Source organism: Myxine glutinosa, chromosome 12 (genome assembly GCF_964187855.1).
Source record: "Myxine glutinosa chromosome 12, kmMyxGlut1.1, whole genome shotgun sequence".
NCBI classification, from domain to species: Eukaryota; Metazoa; Chordata; class Myxini; order Myxiniformes; family Myxinidae; genus Myxine; species Myxine glutinosa.
Window position 1 is genome coordinate 103,622,083 of NC_136272.1, and position 17,160 is coordinate 103,639,242.

A 17,160-nucleotide genomic window follows, 5' to 3' on the forward strand; every position below is an offset into this window, starting at 1 on the left:
TCTTCAGGGAACAAGTAATAGGTTAACAACTTACAGCTGTTCTGTAACGATGTAAGTAAATTAAGTCTTGAAAGTTGATGCAAACAATTCCTACAGGTGTCCCAACCTCTGCTGATTACTTGATTACAAACCCCCTGTCTGTGTAAAAGCAGTATTGGAACAGACTGTTATTACACCCTGTGAATCATTATTTGGACAATATTGCACTGCACGAAGTAGTATATTGGAAACTGGAGGAAACTCTGACAGGAAGAGGTCTGGCAGACCCAAAGCCACAACAGAATCAGAAGACAAGTTTCTGAGAGTCAACAGCTTGCGTGATAGGCGGCTCACAGGACAACAGCTTCAAGCACAGCTTAACACTGGTCAAAGTAAGCAAGTCTCTTTTTCAACTGTGAGGAGAAGACTTCGAGCTGCAGGTTTGACAGGTCGAGTGGTAGTAAGAAAGCTATTGCGAACATGGCAAAATAAGAAAAAGAGGCTTGCCTGGGCTATGAAGCACCGCCAGTGGACTACTGAAGACTGGAAGAAGGTCTTATGGACCGATGAATCAAAATTTGAAATCTTTGGTTCATCACGCACACGCAGGGTTTTTTAGTCCAGGCCCTGCTCATAACCCCGTATACAACTCATCCACAAGAGATTTTGAAACTTGATTTGAGCTATTGGACCATTTACCTTTAAAAATCACACAGGTGCTTCTTTGGAACTGGCTGCGAATGGAACCATTCACCATAGAAGTATGTGTAATACCTTGTTTTATGGGTTTTTGGGTGTGGGGAATCCATTTGTGACATCATTTTCATGATTGAAGGCCAAGGTCACATGCTAAGGTCAAGGTCAAGGTCAGAAATCACAAAAAACGACCAAAATCGCAGTTTCACAGACATCGAGAAGCAAATTATCAAAGTTTGATGAGTGATACAATTACTGATGTTTTGCAACTTAACTGACTGTGGGAATACGTGTAGGCCATGTAGTTTTTTCAAATCTTGTTTATTTTACAACTTCTCATTTTATTTGGCTCACAATATCGTCGGCATGCACATTGTTCACTTATGAATTGGAACATTTTAATCATTCTTTAGAACACACAATCTGAAAAAAAATAAAAAAAATAGCTGCATTACAGTGCCATATAATACCTGTATATAAGCCATATTCCTTATAATTATGACGAAAAATGAATGGGATATGAATCAGATGCCCAGACAAGAGAGCTCAGGTGGGAACTTGGCATTTGTTTATTTATTCACACAGATGGGCTCAACAACCTTCTTATGGCAGTCGATCACACACATAACTTCTGCTGCTTTGCAGGAACAACGCTTTGAGTTACACTTCCCACTACAGCCACACAGGGTCAGAATTTTGGTGGGGATCGGCTTCAGAGACTTAAGGGGCAGGAGCGTGCCATCTTGGTTGATCCAACCATAATGAATAGGGTCAAGCTGACTGGCATCAGCTAGCAAGGTTAAGGCATTCCGGATCACCTAGAATGCTTAAAATGTTTAAAACATGGGAATTCTTCTGGATTATTTGTAGATAATTAGACTTTTCAACTCAACTTCAACAAGACGTGCTTCACGTCGTTCAACAAATGGCAATCGGGATGCGCTGTGAAACTTGTTTGTATTTTACACAGTGAATAAATGAGTGGAAATCTTAATGAAATAAGGTAAATGCATATTGTTACGGAACCCGACGTCAGCCTCGGTTCCCGTTATCGAGGGGGGATTAAGCCCCTCGTCTGTTACTGACCGACGTGGTCCCGGGGGTATGACGCCACGCCCGGTCACCGCTGGGTAGGGTTTTAGGCCCACAAGTCCTATGACCTAAATACCAGCGCTTCCCGGTACGGGAAGGAACACCCCTCGCTCACGGCCGCAGCGTAATGGATGTTGCGCTGAGCGAAGCGAACTGCGGCGTGAGCCGTTTACCAAGACTAGACCCGATTCCTTAAACGTTGGCCAAATCGTGCCACCGGTATTCAATTGGGAAATCACCAAAACGACAAGGATGTGAAGAAGAGGAAGACGAAGGCAAAAGGGTTGGAAATGCTACTATATTTATTACTATTATTTACACAACTAGGGCATGCCCGTACTATATATAAGCTAGGACGTGCCCGTACGTGGGTGCCCGTTCCTTGCCAAAAAAAAAAAAAAAAAAAAAAATTTGTGTAGGGGTGTGTGTGTGTAAACATCCTAGGGCGTGCCCGTACGTGGGTGCAAAAAAACATGCGTGCAAACAACAACAACAAAAAAAAACTTTGAAACCACGTGGCAGTAACGACCACAGAACCCCCCCCCTCTATTTACATGAATGGTTTGGTCCATTCGCAACGACCACAGAACCCCCCCCTCTATTTACATGCAATGGTTTGGTCCATTCGCAACGCCAAAGCGAACGGCGAACGGCTAAATCGCCATAGCTCGGTAAGTACTTGTCCGATTAATTTCAAACCTTGAAAAGGCACATCCTCGGGTCCCCAGCAATATACCTGGCAAGTTTAAAGTATATCGGACCCGTGGTTGTCGAGAAACAGCGGTCACAGACAAACACACACACAGACACACAGACACACAGACACACACACACACACACACACACACACACACACACACACACACACACACACACACACACACACACACACACACACACACACACACAGAGATTGCTGGAATTATAGATAGATGAAAGGAACCAAGGAGAAGGAAGGATAATCAAGTAAAAACAGAAGAAGAAGAAGAAGAAGCGGACACAGTGCACCTTAGCTTACCTATGCAGTCTTAATTAATACCCCAGGACAAGACAAAGACAGACTACAAGCACACTTACACAGGGGACGATGACAGGAATGGCAGGAGGTGGATGACTGGAGGGAGAGGAAGGCACGGAGCTGGCTGGAGCTTGACCCCGCACGGGACGTCGGGCTGGACCTCGACGGCCACCGATGCCACCGCAATCTGGCTCCCGCGGGGTAACGGGTCGGAGCTGCCTGGTGGAGCCAACGCTGCCTGGTGGAGTCAAATCTGCATGGTACTGCTCTTGCTTGCTCTCAGGCTTCTCTTTCAATGCTTGCTCTCAGGACTCCTCTCTTACGCGTCTCCCGTCTCTCTCTGAAGCTCGTCTCAGGACGCGTCTCCCGTCTCTCTCTGAAGCTCGTCTCAGGACGCGTCTCCCGTCTCTCTCTGAAGCTCGTCTCAGGACGCGTCTCCCGTCTCTCTCTGAAGCTCGTCTCAGGACGCGTCTCCCGTCTCTCTCTGAAGCTCGTCTCAGGACGCGTCTCCCGTCTCTCTCTGAAGCTCGTCTCAGGACGCGTCTCCCGTCTCTCTCTGAAGCTCGTCTCAGGACGCGTCTCCCGTCTCTCTCTGAAGCTCGTCTCAGGACGCGTCTCCCGTCTCTCTCTGAAGCTCGTCTCAGGACGCGTCACCCGTCTCTCTCTGAAGCTCGTCTCAGGACGCGTCTCCCGTCTCTCTCTGAAGCTCGTCTGAGGTCGGGGCCTCGTGGTGCGGGTTATATATGCCCCTCCCTCTAACCTTTTTGAACCTCACCGATCGTTCTTTCTCCGCCCGCTCAAGCCAAACCCCTTTGGCTGGGTTGGTTGAGCGGGGCCGACTCACTCCTCCTTTCTATGACGAGGTGGAGACACGCCTTTCTTCTCCGAGCCGGAGCACATGGCAATGGCGGCGAATGCAGTTGGCAATCGAGGCTTTGGGAATGGGGCTTTGGGAATGAAAGGGGATCTACCTTATTTCATTTGGTGCAATGGAGAATGTCAACTAGTGGGAACAGAGCCTTAACCTACATAGAATAAGGAGATAACTGTAAAAGAAGGATATATGATTGGCTACGTGTGGTATATGAAATAACTAGGAGGACGCCCTTTGATATTTTACACTTAGAGGTATTTACAACAATTCATTACATTTTACAGAGGGTGATATTTACACAACAATTGACACAACAATTTCTCAAATCCACAACACTGCACCCTCATCCTCCAGGCATGTCCTCGGGCCTATAAAACTTAACTTTAGTTTGGCACGTAGGTGTAGTTCCCTCTACATTTAACCTGACCCTGAGTGTGACAGTTTTAAAACACAAATAAATATGTCCCGCTGCTCCATTGCACCCTGCCTAACAGATTTACGCCCACAGCTAACCGAATTGCGGAATGGTCTTCAAACTATACATTTACGATGGGGGAGTATTATTTACAGTTGACGCTACTTTAATTTACAATACGCAACCCAGGACCTGTGATTGTTCTTTTGGGGGGGAGACAGTCTGCCCTGCATCTACGCACCATAAAGCACCCAAAACACCATCAAGCACCACAAAGCACCCTTTGGTGCATACTGCACAGTCACCACAGTTCATTAATAAAAATAAACCAACAAACCCTTGGTAGTGTCTTGCTCTTCGGCTCCCTCTGCTGGCTATTGTTCCCTTCCAGATGTTGTCAACTTCTTTGCTGGCGGCCTATTTGGACATAAAATGAAATGCACCAAACGTGTCCGTTTTTATTTATTTATGGCCCACAGGGCCGACTATTGTGGTTCACCTGTGTGGCATCGGTGCCCTGTGACCAAGGTCCGCCAGCAAGATCTCGGGCCTTCATGGCCGGTTCCAGCAGAGGGGCCATGCCCCAACCCATGGGGTCCATGAGTGGTGCTCAGCCACAGACATGTGGTCCATAAGGTGGTGCATCGATGCAGGCAGCTGTGGTTGCAAGAGTTTCGGGCGCACAATGGCGGACTCTCGCACGCTCCCCTCGGCGCCCAGTGGCGCACGGTCCTCGTGTGGGAGACAAGGGGGAGGGGGGGAAGAAGACAGGTGAGCGAGGGGTAAGGTCACAAGGGTACACATCAATAAAGGCAATGCAAGGCGAGGTGCGTATGGAGACAGAGCGGAGAAAAGCTCGTCCCTACCGTACGTCACCCCCCCTGTCACCTACTCTACCCTTGCCCTTACCCCATATTTACAACAATCTACATATTTACAAATTCGTCGCTAATGTCTCGTCTTCCCCATATCTCCCTACACCAAATTCGTCCCCACAATTCCTTTAACCACAATTTGCCATCACCAATTCATCATCAATCCTCATAAGGAGGGAGAGATGGAACACAAAGCACAATGTCACACCCACATCATGATGCATCTCACATTCCAAACATTTGCACAATAAAAATAATAAAAACAACCTGGCATGGTGTGGAGGTACGTCATCTCAGGTGAGTGGATGTAGATGGTGCAAGGAGATCTCAATCCTAACGACCTTCTAAAATGACTTTAACACACTTTACACTACCCGGGGTCTTTCCCTGCCAAACCATTGGCCCTCTTACTCTATGCGGTTTTAAGAACCAAATTCCCATTGACCAAACTGTGGTGCTTCCTCAATTTGGGGTCTCACTCCCCCGATTCAACTCTCTGTGCCCTTGCACAATTTCAGGACTGGGGCGTGTGGCTCTCCCAGCAGGTCTACCCACCTGCACACCTCCACCACTGTAGTTGCCTCCGAGCTTACCTGCTCCTTAACCTAACCTATCTACTGGGGAAGGCCCTCTGGCGCTCTCCCCACTCGGTGCCCTCTGGCACTGGGCTACCCGGGTCCGTCCTCCGGATCCTCGGGCCCCATCCACAACTCTAACGGCTCCCAGAGCCCACCTGCGGCCTCACCTGGCCGACATCCTCACAGTGGCGGAGTGTCCATTCAACTACACACACTAACAGGCCACACGCCCAGCCATTTCCACGTCACCAATGCACCCATCCAAACTCCATTCTTCCACACACGCACCACAGATGCCAATATCCAACCACAATTTACCTGTACCCTCTACCTAACGCTTAAACTACCCTCCCCGGGTATTCGTGACGGGGTCCATCCTCCTTTCCCCCATCCACACCTTCGCACCATCCACCCCACTCCACAGTTTCCACCATACTCACTCCACGACCATCCATTCCATACTCCATATATTCCATACCATTTATTCCACACAACCATTCTCCATTCACCTGCAGTTGCACACCTGTGCAATCTCACCTGGTGCCACCTGCACCCTCCTTCCTCCCTGGACAATTTTGTCAACACAACACACATCACCATCACTCACTCATACACTGCTCCATCCACCTGTTCAGTTGCACACCTGTGCAATCTCAATTGTTCCTCACTCACTGCTCCATACACTTCCACGCTCAATACAACTCACAATCACCTTCTCACAATACACTCCTGAGTACACCTCCAACACTCACACGACATCATCTGAACTACCTGGTGCCCTGCTAAAACTCGCGCTTCCCAGTCGCCCCTTATATTATTGCGCTCCGTCATTATAATCCAAACTAATCTACCTGCGTCCCCACTACAGGTATCGGTGTCACTACCTAACCTTATCGTTACCTATGGTCATCTTCTCTAGATCCCTATCATTATCCTAACCCTCCCGGGCTAGTTTTCACTGCCAACCCCATAACTAGTGCTCCTTTGCCCCCGCTGTGAGGGATGGCAGAGTTGCCATCCCACCACATCGGGCATCTCTCACTATAAATTTTGCTCACCAAATTACAGCCAATTAAAAATTTGCCAATCACTACCAATCATTTGCCAATCATCAATCTGCCAATCCTTTGCCAATCATCAAATTTTGCTTTTCAATTTCGGGTCCAAAACACTATCATCATTACACGTCTACTCACTTGAGCCTCTCGGTGCGCCAATTCATTTCTAAAGCTAGGCTTTGCAAAGCCGAGCAATGAATGCAGGTTGTTTGGTGCCGGCGGTTGGGTTCGTCTGGCATTCGGTGCAGGGAAGGAGGTTTACCCGGGCCGAGATCCCACGCACCATCTCGGCACGGAGCCGTCCAATGGCCCGATCTCGCCCTGCCGGAACGCCTCAACAGAAAGGGGTCGCCATGACGACCCTTCCTACCGGGCCGCCCGCTCCGCTTAGTGGAGCACGGACGCGGCCGTTCAGAGCGCGGCCCGGTGTGGATCGCGTACGGCGAATCTTTCGAAACCGCCGCGGTTACGATCCCCGCTGGTCCCCGCGGCACACGAAGCTGCCCAGCATAAACCGAGGGCTCGCTTCGGCTACACGTCGATCTAACCGCTAACCCGGTTACCGTCGATGCTCCACTTGAATGCTTACACCCCGCAGCCCGTTCCTTGCTCATACATCCAGCCGTTCCCATGCTCTTTGTCATTGCACCTTCCCTGACACACCCTCCGGGTTCACTCATAGACTTCTTCACACACCCGACCACCGCACCCCTTAGCACACACTCGTCGTTCGCACACCTCACCAACACACCTCTTTGCGCCCCCTCCTCGGTCACATCCTCTGTGACAACCACGGGTGTGCACTCACTTGCACACCCATTCACGTGCTTTACAACTAACTTCAGTGTGCATTCCCACACGCGCTCGACCATCTCAGGTGTGCTTCCTTCCATTCCAGGTGTACATCCTCTCTCTCACCTGCCACAACCAACTCACGCTCCGTGTCACTCTTACTACTTTCACCACCACTCTCGGTCGCGCATTCACCCTCACTCTTGACAGCGCACTCTTTCCTCATGCACCCGTCCGTTACACACCTTTCTTGCGCATTCTCTTGCGCACACTCTCCCGTTACACCCTCCGTAACACTCACCATAGGTGTGCATTCTCCCGTTACATCCCTTGTAAAACTCCCCATCCCGCGCTTCCATGTACCCCCCCCCCCCCCCCGCACACGCGCTACGACCAACTCACTCTCGACAGCACACTCACTCCTCGGCGCGCACTTTTTCCTCACACACCCCATAGTCGGACATTCTCGCACACCTCCTCAGCCCATACACTCCGTACCTGTCGCACACTTCACCAGCGGCCTCTCACGAACACCCGGGTCCAAACCAACCCCCAAGCCGACTGAATCTCCCCTCACTCCATACACATTTCCGCGTATATCGCCACTCACCTTGGCACCTCGTCTCCGCACCTCCTCCGCCACCTGCAAACTCTTTATTTGGTTAGTGAGCACACCATCACGATTTGAGCACCGACCTTGTACATATTCCATCACCTCCTTCTTTATCTCCCTCTTAGTTTCCCTCCGTCTCTTCTTAATTTCACTCACCCCCTCTTCCACTTCCTCTAATTTTTCCTTTACCTCCTTCATTTCCCGGTGCGCCCCCTCGAGTTCTTCCTCTAATTTTTCCTTTACCGTCTCTATGTGCGTCCTCACCTCCCGTTCTTTCGTCTCCATTGCCTCTGTCACCTCGTCCAACCTTGTTGTTAGTCCCTCATGTACCGTCTGACACTCCTTCTTTATTACTGCTACGTCCCTCTTTATCTCCTTCTGTGTCGCCTTCAACCCCTCGATCACAGCCGTATTCTTTTGTACCTGATCCTTCAACTCCCTTTGTCCCACTGTCAGCTGTCCCACCCCCTGCGTCAACTCCTCTATGCCACCTTGTAACTTGGCCGTTCCATTTCTCACCTCTTTCTCCATACGCTTCTCACCTTGCTTTACCTCCTCGCATACCCCCGAGACCTCCTCGCTTACACCTCGTCTTATTTCCTCCCCCATCTCCTCCATTTCTTTAGTAGGTGCCGCCCTCATCTGTCCCAATTCATTCCTCTGAGCATCCAATTTAGTGTCTAACCCGATTTTTACCTCCTCTATCTGCTCTCCCATTTGTTTAATTTCCCGGGCGGATTGCTCCCCTATTGCCCGCAATTTGTCTTCCATCCTATCTTCTAGCCCCGTTAACCCATTCTTTACCTCTTTTATCCCGTTGTCTAACCCCTCAAATTGATTGTCTAACCCCTTAAATTGATTGTCTAAACGTTCACTGGTACCCCTTGCTTCGTCCCTCATTGCACCCAATTGCTCACTGGTACCCCTTGCTTCGTCCCTCATTGCTCCCAATTGCTCACTGGTACCCCTTGCTTCGTCCCTCATTACCCCCATTTGGCCCTCCAATCGCTCACCCATTTTTTCCATAAGAGCCCCCATTTGTAGCAAAAAAAGGTTTGAATCCACCAGTGCTGCGGGCGCGGCTGCCGCAACCTCGTGTGAGGGGCCATTTTGCGCCTCTCCAGCCACATGCGCGAGGGCGCCATTTTGTGCGCCTGATCCCCCCTCAACCACTTCACCCTTGCTCTCCTCCTTTTCTTCCCTCTGGTCCTGGGTTACCCCTAACCCCTCTTCTAGTTCCCCCACCGGCATCCTGTCGTCTTGACCATCCATGGCACGATTTTCAAATTTTGAATTTTATAACAAAATTTCGGCCCACTCGTAATTTGAGCGCGCTAAGCGCTTCAGGTCCGTATCTCACTCCCAGACACCAATTGTTACGGAACCCCCGGGACCACGTCGGCCTCAGTTCCCGTTATCGAGGGGGGATTAAGCCCCTTGTCTGTTACTGACCGACGTGGTCCCGGGGGTATGACGCCACGCCCGGTCGGCGCTGGGTAGGGTTTTCGGCCCACAAGTCCTATGACCTAAATACCAGCGCTTCCCGGTACACGAAGGAACACCCCCCGCTCACGGCCGCAGCGTAATGGATGTTGTGCCGAGCGAAGCGAACTGCGGCGTGAGCCGTTTACCAAGACTAGACCCGATTCCTTAAACGTTGGCCAAATCGTGCCACCGGTATTCAATTGGGAAATCACCAAAACGACAAGGATGTGAAGAAGAGGAAGACGAAGGCAAAAGGGTTGGAAATGCTACTATATTTATTACTATTATTTACACAATGAAAGGAACCAAGGAGAAGGAAGGATAATAAAGTAAAAACAGAAGAAGAAGAAGAAGCGGACACAGTGCACCTTAGCTTACCTATGCAGTCTTAATTAATACCCCACGACAAGACAAAGACAGACTACAAGCACACTTACACGGGGGATGATGACAGGAATGGCAGGAGGTGGATGGCTGGAGGGAGAGGAAGGCATGGAGCTGGCTGGAGCTTGACCCCGCATGGGACGTCGGGCTGGACCTCGACGGCCACCGATGCCACCGCAATCTGGCTCCCGTGGGGTAACGGGTCGGAGCTGCCTGATGGAGCCAACGCTGCCTGGTGGAGTCAAAGCTGCGTGGTACTGCTCTTGCTTGCTCTCAGGACTCTCTTTCAATGCTTGCTCTCAGGACTCCTCTCTTACGCGTCTCCCGTCTCTCTCTGAAGCTCGTCTCAGGACGCGTCTCCCGTCTCTCTCTGAAGCTCGTCTCAGGACGCGTCTCCCGTCTCTCTCTGAAGCTCGTCTCAGGACGCGTCTCCTGTCTCTCTCTGAAGCTCGTCTCAGGACGCGTCTCCCGTATCTCTCTGAAGCTCGTCTCAGGACGCGTCTCCCGTCTCTCTCTGAAGCTCGTCTCAGGACGTGTCTCCCGTCTCTCTCTGAAGCTCGTCTCCCGTCTCTCTCTGAAGCTCGTCTCAGGACGCGTCTCCCGTCTCTCTCTGAAGCTCGTCTCAGGACGCGTCTCCCGTCTCTCTCTGAAGCTCGTCTCAGGACGCGTCTCCCGTCTCTCTCTGAAGCTCGTCTGAGGTCGGGGCCTCATGGTGCGGGTTATATATGCCCCTCCCTCTAACCTTTTTGAACCTCCCCGATCGTTCTTTCTCCGCCCGCTCAAGCCAAACCCCTTTGGCTGGGTTGTTTGAGCGGGGCCGACTCACTCCTCCTTTCTATGACGAGGTGGAGACACGCCTTTCTTCTCCGAGCCGGAGCACATGGCAATGGCGGCGAATGCAGTTGGCAATCGAGGCTTTGGGAATGGGGCTTTGGGAATGAAAGGGGATCTACCTTATTTCATTTGGTGCAATGGAGAATGTCAACTAGTGGGAACAGAGCCTTAACCTACATAGAATAAGGAGATGACTGTAAAAGAAGGATATATGATTGGCTACGTGTGGTATATGAAATAACTAGGATGACGCCCTTTGATCTTTTACACTTGGAGGTATTTACAACAATTCATTACATTTTACAGAGGGTGATATTTACACAACAATTTACACAAGAATTTACACAACAATTTCTCAAATCCACAACAATATTATACCATTTGCAAATAAAATGAAATGTAATCTGCCACAGTCTTATTTCGTAACTTAATCCCAGGCCTTTCCAGCGAGAGGTCGAGTAATTATCCACTCTGCCAAGAGATCTCTCATGAACAATATGGCAGCATGGGGCCCCTGGGCAACTTGGGGCCCCTGGGCAACCGCCCAGTGTGCCCATGCCTTAAGACGGCCCTGTCGACGACAACCGTTGACTACCTGATGTTGAGTAGGCGAGATAGGGGGTACCTCCGGGACACAAAGGTGATCCCCGGGGAGAAGGCTGTTTCACAGCACCACTTGGTTGTCTGCGATATAAGGGTGAAAGGTGCGAGGAGAGCTCGGCGGGTGAAGTACTAACCAAGAATGAAGGTGTGGAGGTTGAAAGAAGTGACAGTGAGGGAGGAATTAAAATAGAGGCTGAGTATGGTGGAGGATGATGTGGTTGAGCTTGAAAGTGGTTGGATGTCAATGAAAGATAGTCTGTTGCGAGCCGTTGGTGAGGTAGGTGGATGGACAAAAGGACCACCGAGGCACTCGGAAACATGGCGGTGGGATGATGAAGTTGGAAAGAGGATTGACGAGAAGAGGAAGAATTTCAAGGAGTGGCAGAAGGCGAAGGGTACGGGGACAGGAAAGGCAGAGCATTAAAGTTATAAGGCAACCAAGAAAGCTGCAAAGAAAGAGGTGGCAAACGCGCAGGAGGCATGTAGGAAAATGTTCGGAGAATGCTTGGATTCGGAAGAGGGTCAAAGAGCGGTATTGAGGATTGCAAAGCAGATAGCGAAAGAGAGGTGTGATGTGATGGGGGTGAGTTGCTTGGAGGATGCAGTGGGACAAATCGTTGTGGACCCAGATGGAATTAAAGGAAGATGGAAGAGATATATGGAAATGCTGTTGAATGCAGAGAATGAATGGGATGGCAGCATCGAGAGTAACCCAGTTTTAGGACCAGCAGAGAAGATAACTGAGAAGGAAGTTGAGGAAGCGATAAAAGCAATGAAGAGTAGAAAAGCGGGAAGGCCGACGGGAGTTGTGGGAGGTATGTTGAAGGCAGCAGGAAGTTGGGGTGTGAAGAGAATGACAGAGATCTGTAATCTGGTGGTGAAAGAAGGCCGCATTCCAGTGGATTGGGCACTGAGTACCCTCGTCCCTCTATACAAGGGGAAAGGTGTCCCTCTGGACTGTGGCTCGTATCGAGCGATAAAGTTATTGGAGCATGGAATGAAGGTATTGGAAAGGGTGTTGGAGAGGAGGATAATGAAGAAAGTGAAGATCGACGAAATGCAGTTTGGATTTATGCCAGGAAGAGGAATGACAGAGGCACTTTTTATTGTAAGGCAGTTGCAGGAGAAGTACATAGAGAAGAGGAAGAAGTTGTTTCTTGGGTTTGTTGATATGGAGAAAGCATTTGATAGGGTTCCACACGAAGTAGTGATATGGGCATTGAGGAAGTTAGGAGTGGAGGAATGGTTGATCAGAGTAGTGATGGCAATGTACGAAAGAGCGCGCACAGCTGTAAGGACGAAGGATGGGAACAGTGATGAGTTTGAGGTGAAGGTGGGAGTGCATCAGGGGTCGGTACTAAGTCCACTACTATTTGTAGCTGTGATGGAGGTGCTGGCTCGGAACGTGAAGGAGGGTTTACCATGGGAGTTGTTGTATGCAGATGATCTGGTGTTGATTGCAGAAAGTATGGATGGACTGAAGGAGAAGATGAACAAGTGGAAGGAATGTATGGAGACAAAAGGTCTGAAGGTTGAATATCGGAAAGACGAAGGTGATGGCTTGTGGTAAAGCATGTGGTGATGGGCAAAGAACTGGGAAATGGCCGTGTGCTGTGTGCAGGAAGGGTGTCGGAGTGAACTCCATTCAATGTACAATGTGCGCTGAGTGGGTTCATCAAAAATGTAGTGGTCTGAGAGGGTCATTAGCCAGTGTGGCAGCTACATTCAAGTGTAAGGTGTGCACAGAGGGAGCTGCAGATGGAGGAAATGTTGAGTTGGATCTTGGAGATGGCGTGAAGCTGGAAGGTGTGAAAACATTTTGTTACCTCGGAGACATGCTGAATGGAGAAGGTGGATCAGACTCGGCAACGGTTGCTGGAGTGAGATGTGTATGGAAGAAGTTTCGGGAAATGAGTGGCGTGCTGACGAGGAGGGGAGTGTCGTTGAAGCTGAAGGGAAAGGTGTATGCTGCATGTATGAGAAGTGTTATGATTTATGGGAGCGAGACATGGGTAATGAACGTAGAGCAGCAACACAGGCTGGAAAGGGTGGAAATGCGAATGGTTCGGTGGATGTGCAAAGTATCGTTGAGAGAGAGAGGAAGACAAATGATGAATTGCAAAAGATGATGGGAATAGAGCCTGTGATGGATGATGTGAAGAGAAACAGGTTGAGATGGTTTGGTCATGTGTTGAGGAAGGATGAAAGTGACTGGTTGAGAAGAATGATGGAAATGAATGTAGAAGGAAGTAGAGGACGGGGAAGACCGAGAAAGACTTGGCTAAAGGTGGTGGAAGAAGAAACGCGGGCAAGGGGGTTAACAAGGGGAAATGTAGAAAATAGGGCAAAATGGAGAAGATTGTCATGGGGCCCGCAAAGCTAACCCCCACTCTAGCAGGGAAAATGGCCTTAAAATGCCTGTTGTTGTTGTTTGTATCACTTGATAATGCCTCAGTCACACTGGATCGTACGATTTCTGGATCGTGCGATTGATGGCAATCTGGCCGAGGTACGACCAATCGTCAATGTTTGCGACGCTCTCCATTTGCGATCGCAAACAGCGATTGGTCTTCGGGGTCATCGTACGATTGGTGGTACGCGTGGTTGTGCAATCACCAACGATTGGAGAAGATCGATCGCAAGATCAATCGTAGGTAATCGTGCGAATAGTGGTGGCGATCAGCGACCGATCGTACGGTCAATCGTGGCGACTTGCGACCACTCGGACAATCAATCGTGGCGACCTGCGAACGCTCGCACTACCGATCGTGAGGTTGAACGACAGGTGGCACCACCAATCGTCAGGTGGCAGGACCAGTAGCACGACCAATCGTGCGACTACTTGACCCGCGATCATGCACAACTGGTGGTGCATCCATGCGCGACTGGTGGTACGACCATGTAAGACCTGTCTGCGACCTCTTACGATTTGGAATCGCAGGTCAGAAGTTTTGAACATGACCATCGACCTTGCTGCGACTGATTTTGCTCTGGCGATCACCCACGACCTCTGCGACCAGTCACGCGCTCTTTCGACGATTTGCCCGCGATTCACAAAATTTTCGGTCGCAGCTAGGTCGTAACCTGGTCGCAGGCCCGGTGTGACTGGGGCTTAACTGATATCTCCACCAAGGTCATGCTATCCTCTTCAAATAAAGTATCAAACAAGCCCGGCTAGGCCGCTGTTAGACTTTCGGTCTTGTTTTACTAATAAACATTTTTTGTGTGTCAAGATATTTCAGTGAACCCGAGCTGGAAAAATTCAATGTGCATACCTTCGTGTGTCTTTTCGTGCCTTTTCACCTGGTGGGATAGACGGAAGCGCTTGCCACACTCCTCATATTTGCACCTGAAACAAAAAGTAAATAATTAATATTGCGTGCAGTAAAAACACGCAGTCTCGACCAACATGGAACGTACACAAGGGTTGAGACGTTTAAAAAAAAATTACATCTCCTTGTAGGAACTCAAGTACATTGGCCTGAAGACAGGATAATGACATATTGGGGTAGGGAGCGGGAGATGTTGATGGAAAAATTGAAGAGATTCCACAAAAACACCACCACTCAATGCCCTGCCATGCCCACCCACACCCCCTCATTTGCTCCCGCAGCAGTGAAAAACCCACTGATAAGGAAGCTCATTCGTGTGTTCACACAAATGAACCTTCAGCTGGGTATGCTTTTTGAAAGCCCTTGTGCAGTTTTCGTAGTTACACTGGGGAGGTACAGAAGAACAGAAGGTGTGAGTACAGTTACTGTGCACTTAACAACAGCATGGCATTGAGATTTTGAGAAAACACGGCCTAAATATTGCTGATGGATGTAATAACTTTAGTAACAGTTACCGACTCAAAAGCCAAGTTACCATTTCCTGATTTACTTCACCTTGTAAACCATTTGAATGTTTTCATGGATCCGCTGTATGTGTTTCTTCATTGAGGCCTTTTGAGTGAAGGTGTTCAGGCATCCTTCGTGTGAACATCTGAGACAAATTATGGAAAAGAGACACGGTTGTTGACGTCCTACTGGGTGCCATGGAGGACCTCCTCAAGCTTTACACTTTTTACGACCAAGATCAGTCTTTACAATGTCCACTCGTCTATACCCAAGAACCACACAAACCCAACTAAAGTGAACCGTGTTTGCTGGTGTGTCCTCCCACTCTACCCCACCATCCCTTTCTTCACCTATGGTCCAGACACTGGTGCATGCAAGTGTGTGAGGCTTGAGACAAAGGTCACCTGAATGGTCGTTCGCCCGTATGGGAGAACTGGTGTCTCTGCAAATGGCTCTTCCTCGTGAACCCCTTTCCACAACCAGGAACATCGCAAAGGAATGGTTTCTGCAAACGAACGTCCACGCACACTGGTTTTCATGCGAGACCCGGTCAATGGCTACGCATGCATGGTTTTGTGGGAGGAACGGTTTTGTGGGAGACCCGGCCTGAAAATCCTTTGGACTATGAAATCAATCATTGAACATCCAATAAGAGGTTATGCTGCCAAAACGTGCTGTGACCTCCAAATATTATAACCTGTACGTTTGCAATAATCTTTAGACCATTAGCATTTCCACGATATATTAGTAATCAAACTCACTATTAGCTCGAGATGGAATATTATAAAATTAATATGTTATACTCATGTGGTATAGTCTGGAGCGCAATAAGGAGCACAAAAGACTGGTCAGCAAGTTTGTCATGACAAGCTAAGAAGTATATAAAAGACAAACACTTATTTCAAAACATGCGTTTTATTTAGGGGAGGAAATACTATATAAAACTAGAACAGCACCGCTAGAGCGCAAACCTCCACCAGGATGAACAGTTTACGTTTTGTATCCCACTGATAGGTCGGATCTGGATCTGGACATCAACCAAAATCTAATCGGCTTGTTCTTGTCAGTTACGCAACTCATCCACCAAGTTTTGTCAAAAGTCATCCACAACTTTTTGAAACATCATGTTACATATTGTTTTTGGCTCTATCACTCAATGGTGAAGAATCGCTTAAAAATTGGGATGTTCACCAAAATCGAATCGATTCATCCTCGTCACACACCCAACCTGTCCACCAAGTTTTGTCCGAATTCATCCAGAACTTTGAGATATCCTGTTCACAAAACAAAGACAAACAAATAAACAAACAAGAAAGATGTCGTGCATAGCACGATACTTGCACAATCCACCCCCTCCCAAATTTTTTTTTGCCATGGATACATCAAATTGCCCATTTCACAATGTCAAAGCTCAGCCAAATAGCATAATCAAAGCTCAGAACAATTGGATGAAAAGGGATTATTCTTCAGATGAAAATAGATTTTAGAAGTTTGACTTTGCGTTGACCTTTTGACCTCAAAAATAGTTGCTTTCCCAATTCAGCAATGCACTATGCAATTTCTCTTTAATTAACAGGTTAATCGGATGAAATTGATTATTTTTCAGATGAAAATTTGATGATTTTAGAAGTTTGACCTTGAGTTGACCTTTGACCTTTTGACCTCAAAATAGTTGCTTTCACAATTCAGTGAGGCACAATGCAATTGCTATTTAACTTCCAAATCAATCGGATGAAAATTGCTGATTTTTCAGATGAAAATTGCTGATTTTCAAAGATTGCCCGACCTTGAGCTGACCTCAAAAATAGTTGGTTTCGAAATTCAATGACCCGATATGCAAATCCTGTTCAACTTTCAACTTAATCGGATGGAAAATGACGATTTTAGAAATTTGACCTCAAGATGACCTTTGACCTCAAAATCTGGGTCCAGACCTGAACCAAAATCTAATCGGGTTGTTCTTGTCACATACCCAACTCATCCACCTAGTTTGCCACAAGTCGTCCACAACTTTTTAAAATATCA

The 17,160-nt window shown here is 48.6% G+C and overlaps 1 protein-coding gene across 1 annotated transcript in view; it reads right to left on the reverse strand.

Moving 5' to 3' along the window:
• The window catches only part of GTF3A (general transcription factor IIIA), a 47,198-nt gene that overhangs the window by 21,104 nt on the left and 8,934 nt on the right, over positions 1-17,160 (reverse strand). Inside the window, exons 2-5 of the mRNA XM_068099247.2 lie at positions 15,540-15,640; positions 15,184-15,280; positions 14,925-15,013; positions 14,572-14,645 (exon numbers count right to left, since the gene is read on the reverse strand). Of these exons, the coding sequence (XP_067955348.1) occupies positions 14,572-14,645; positions 14,925-15,013; positions 15,184-15,280; positions 15,540-15,640 (361 nt within the window). The remainder of the gene's footprint in view (positions 1-14,571; positions 14,646-14,924; positions 15,014-15,183; positions 15,281-15,539; positions 15,641-17,160) is intronic.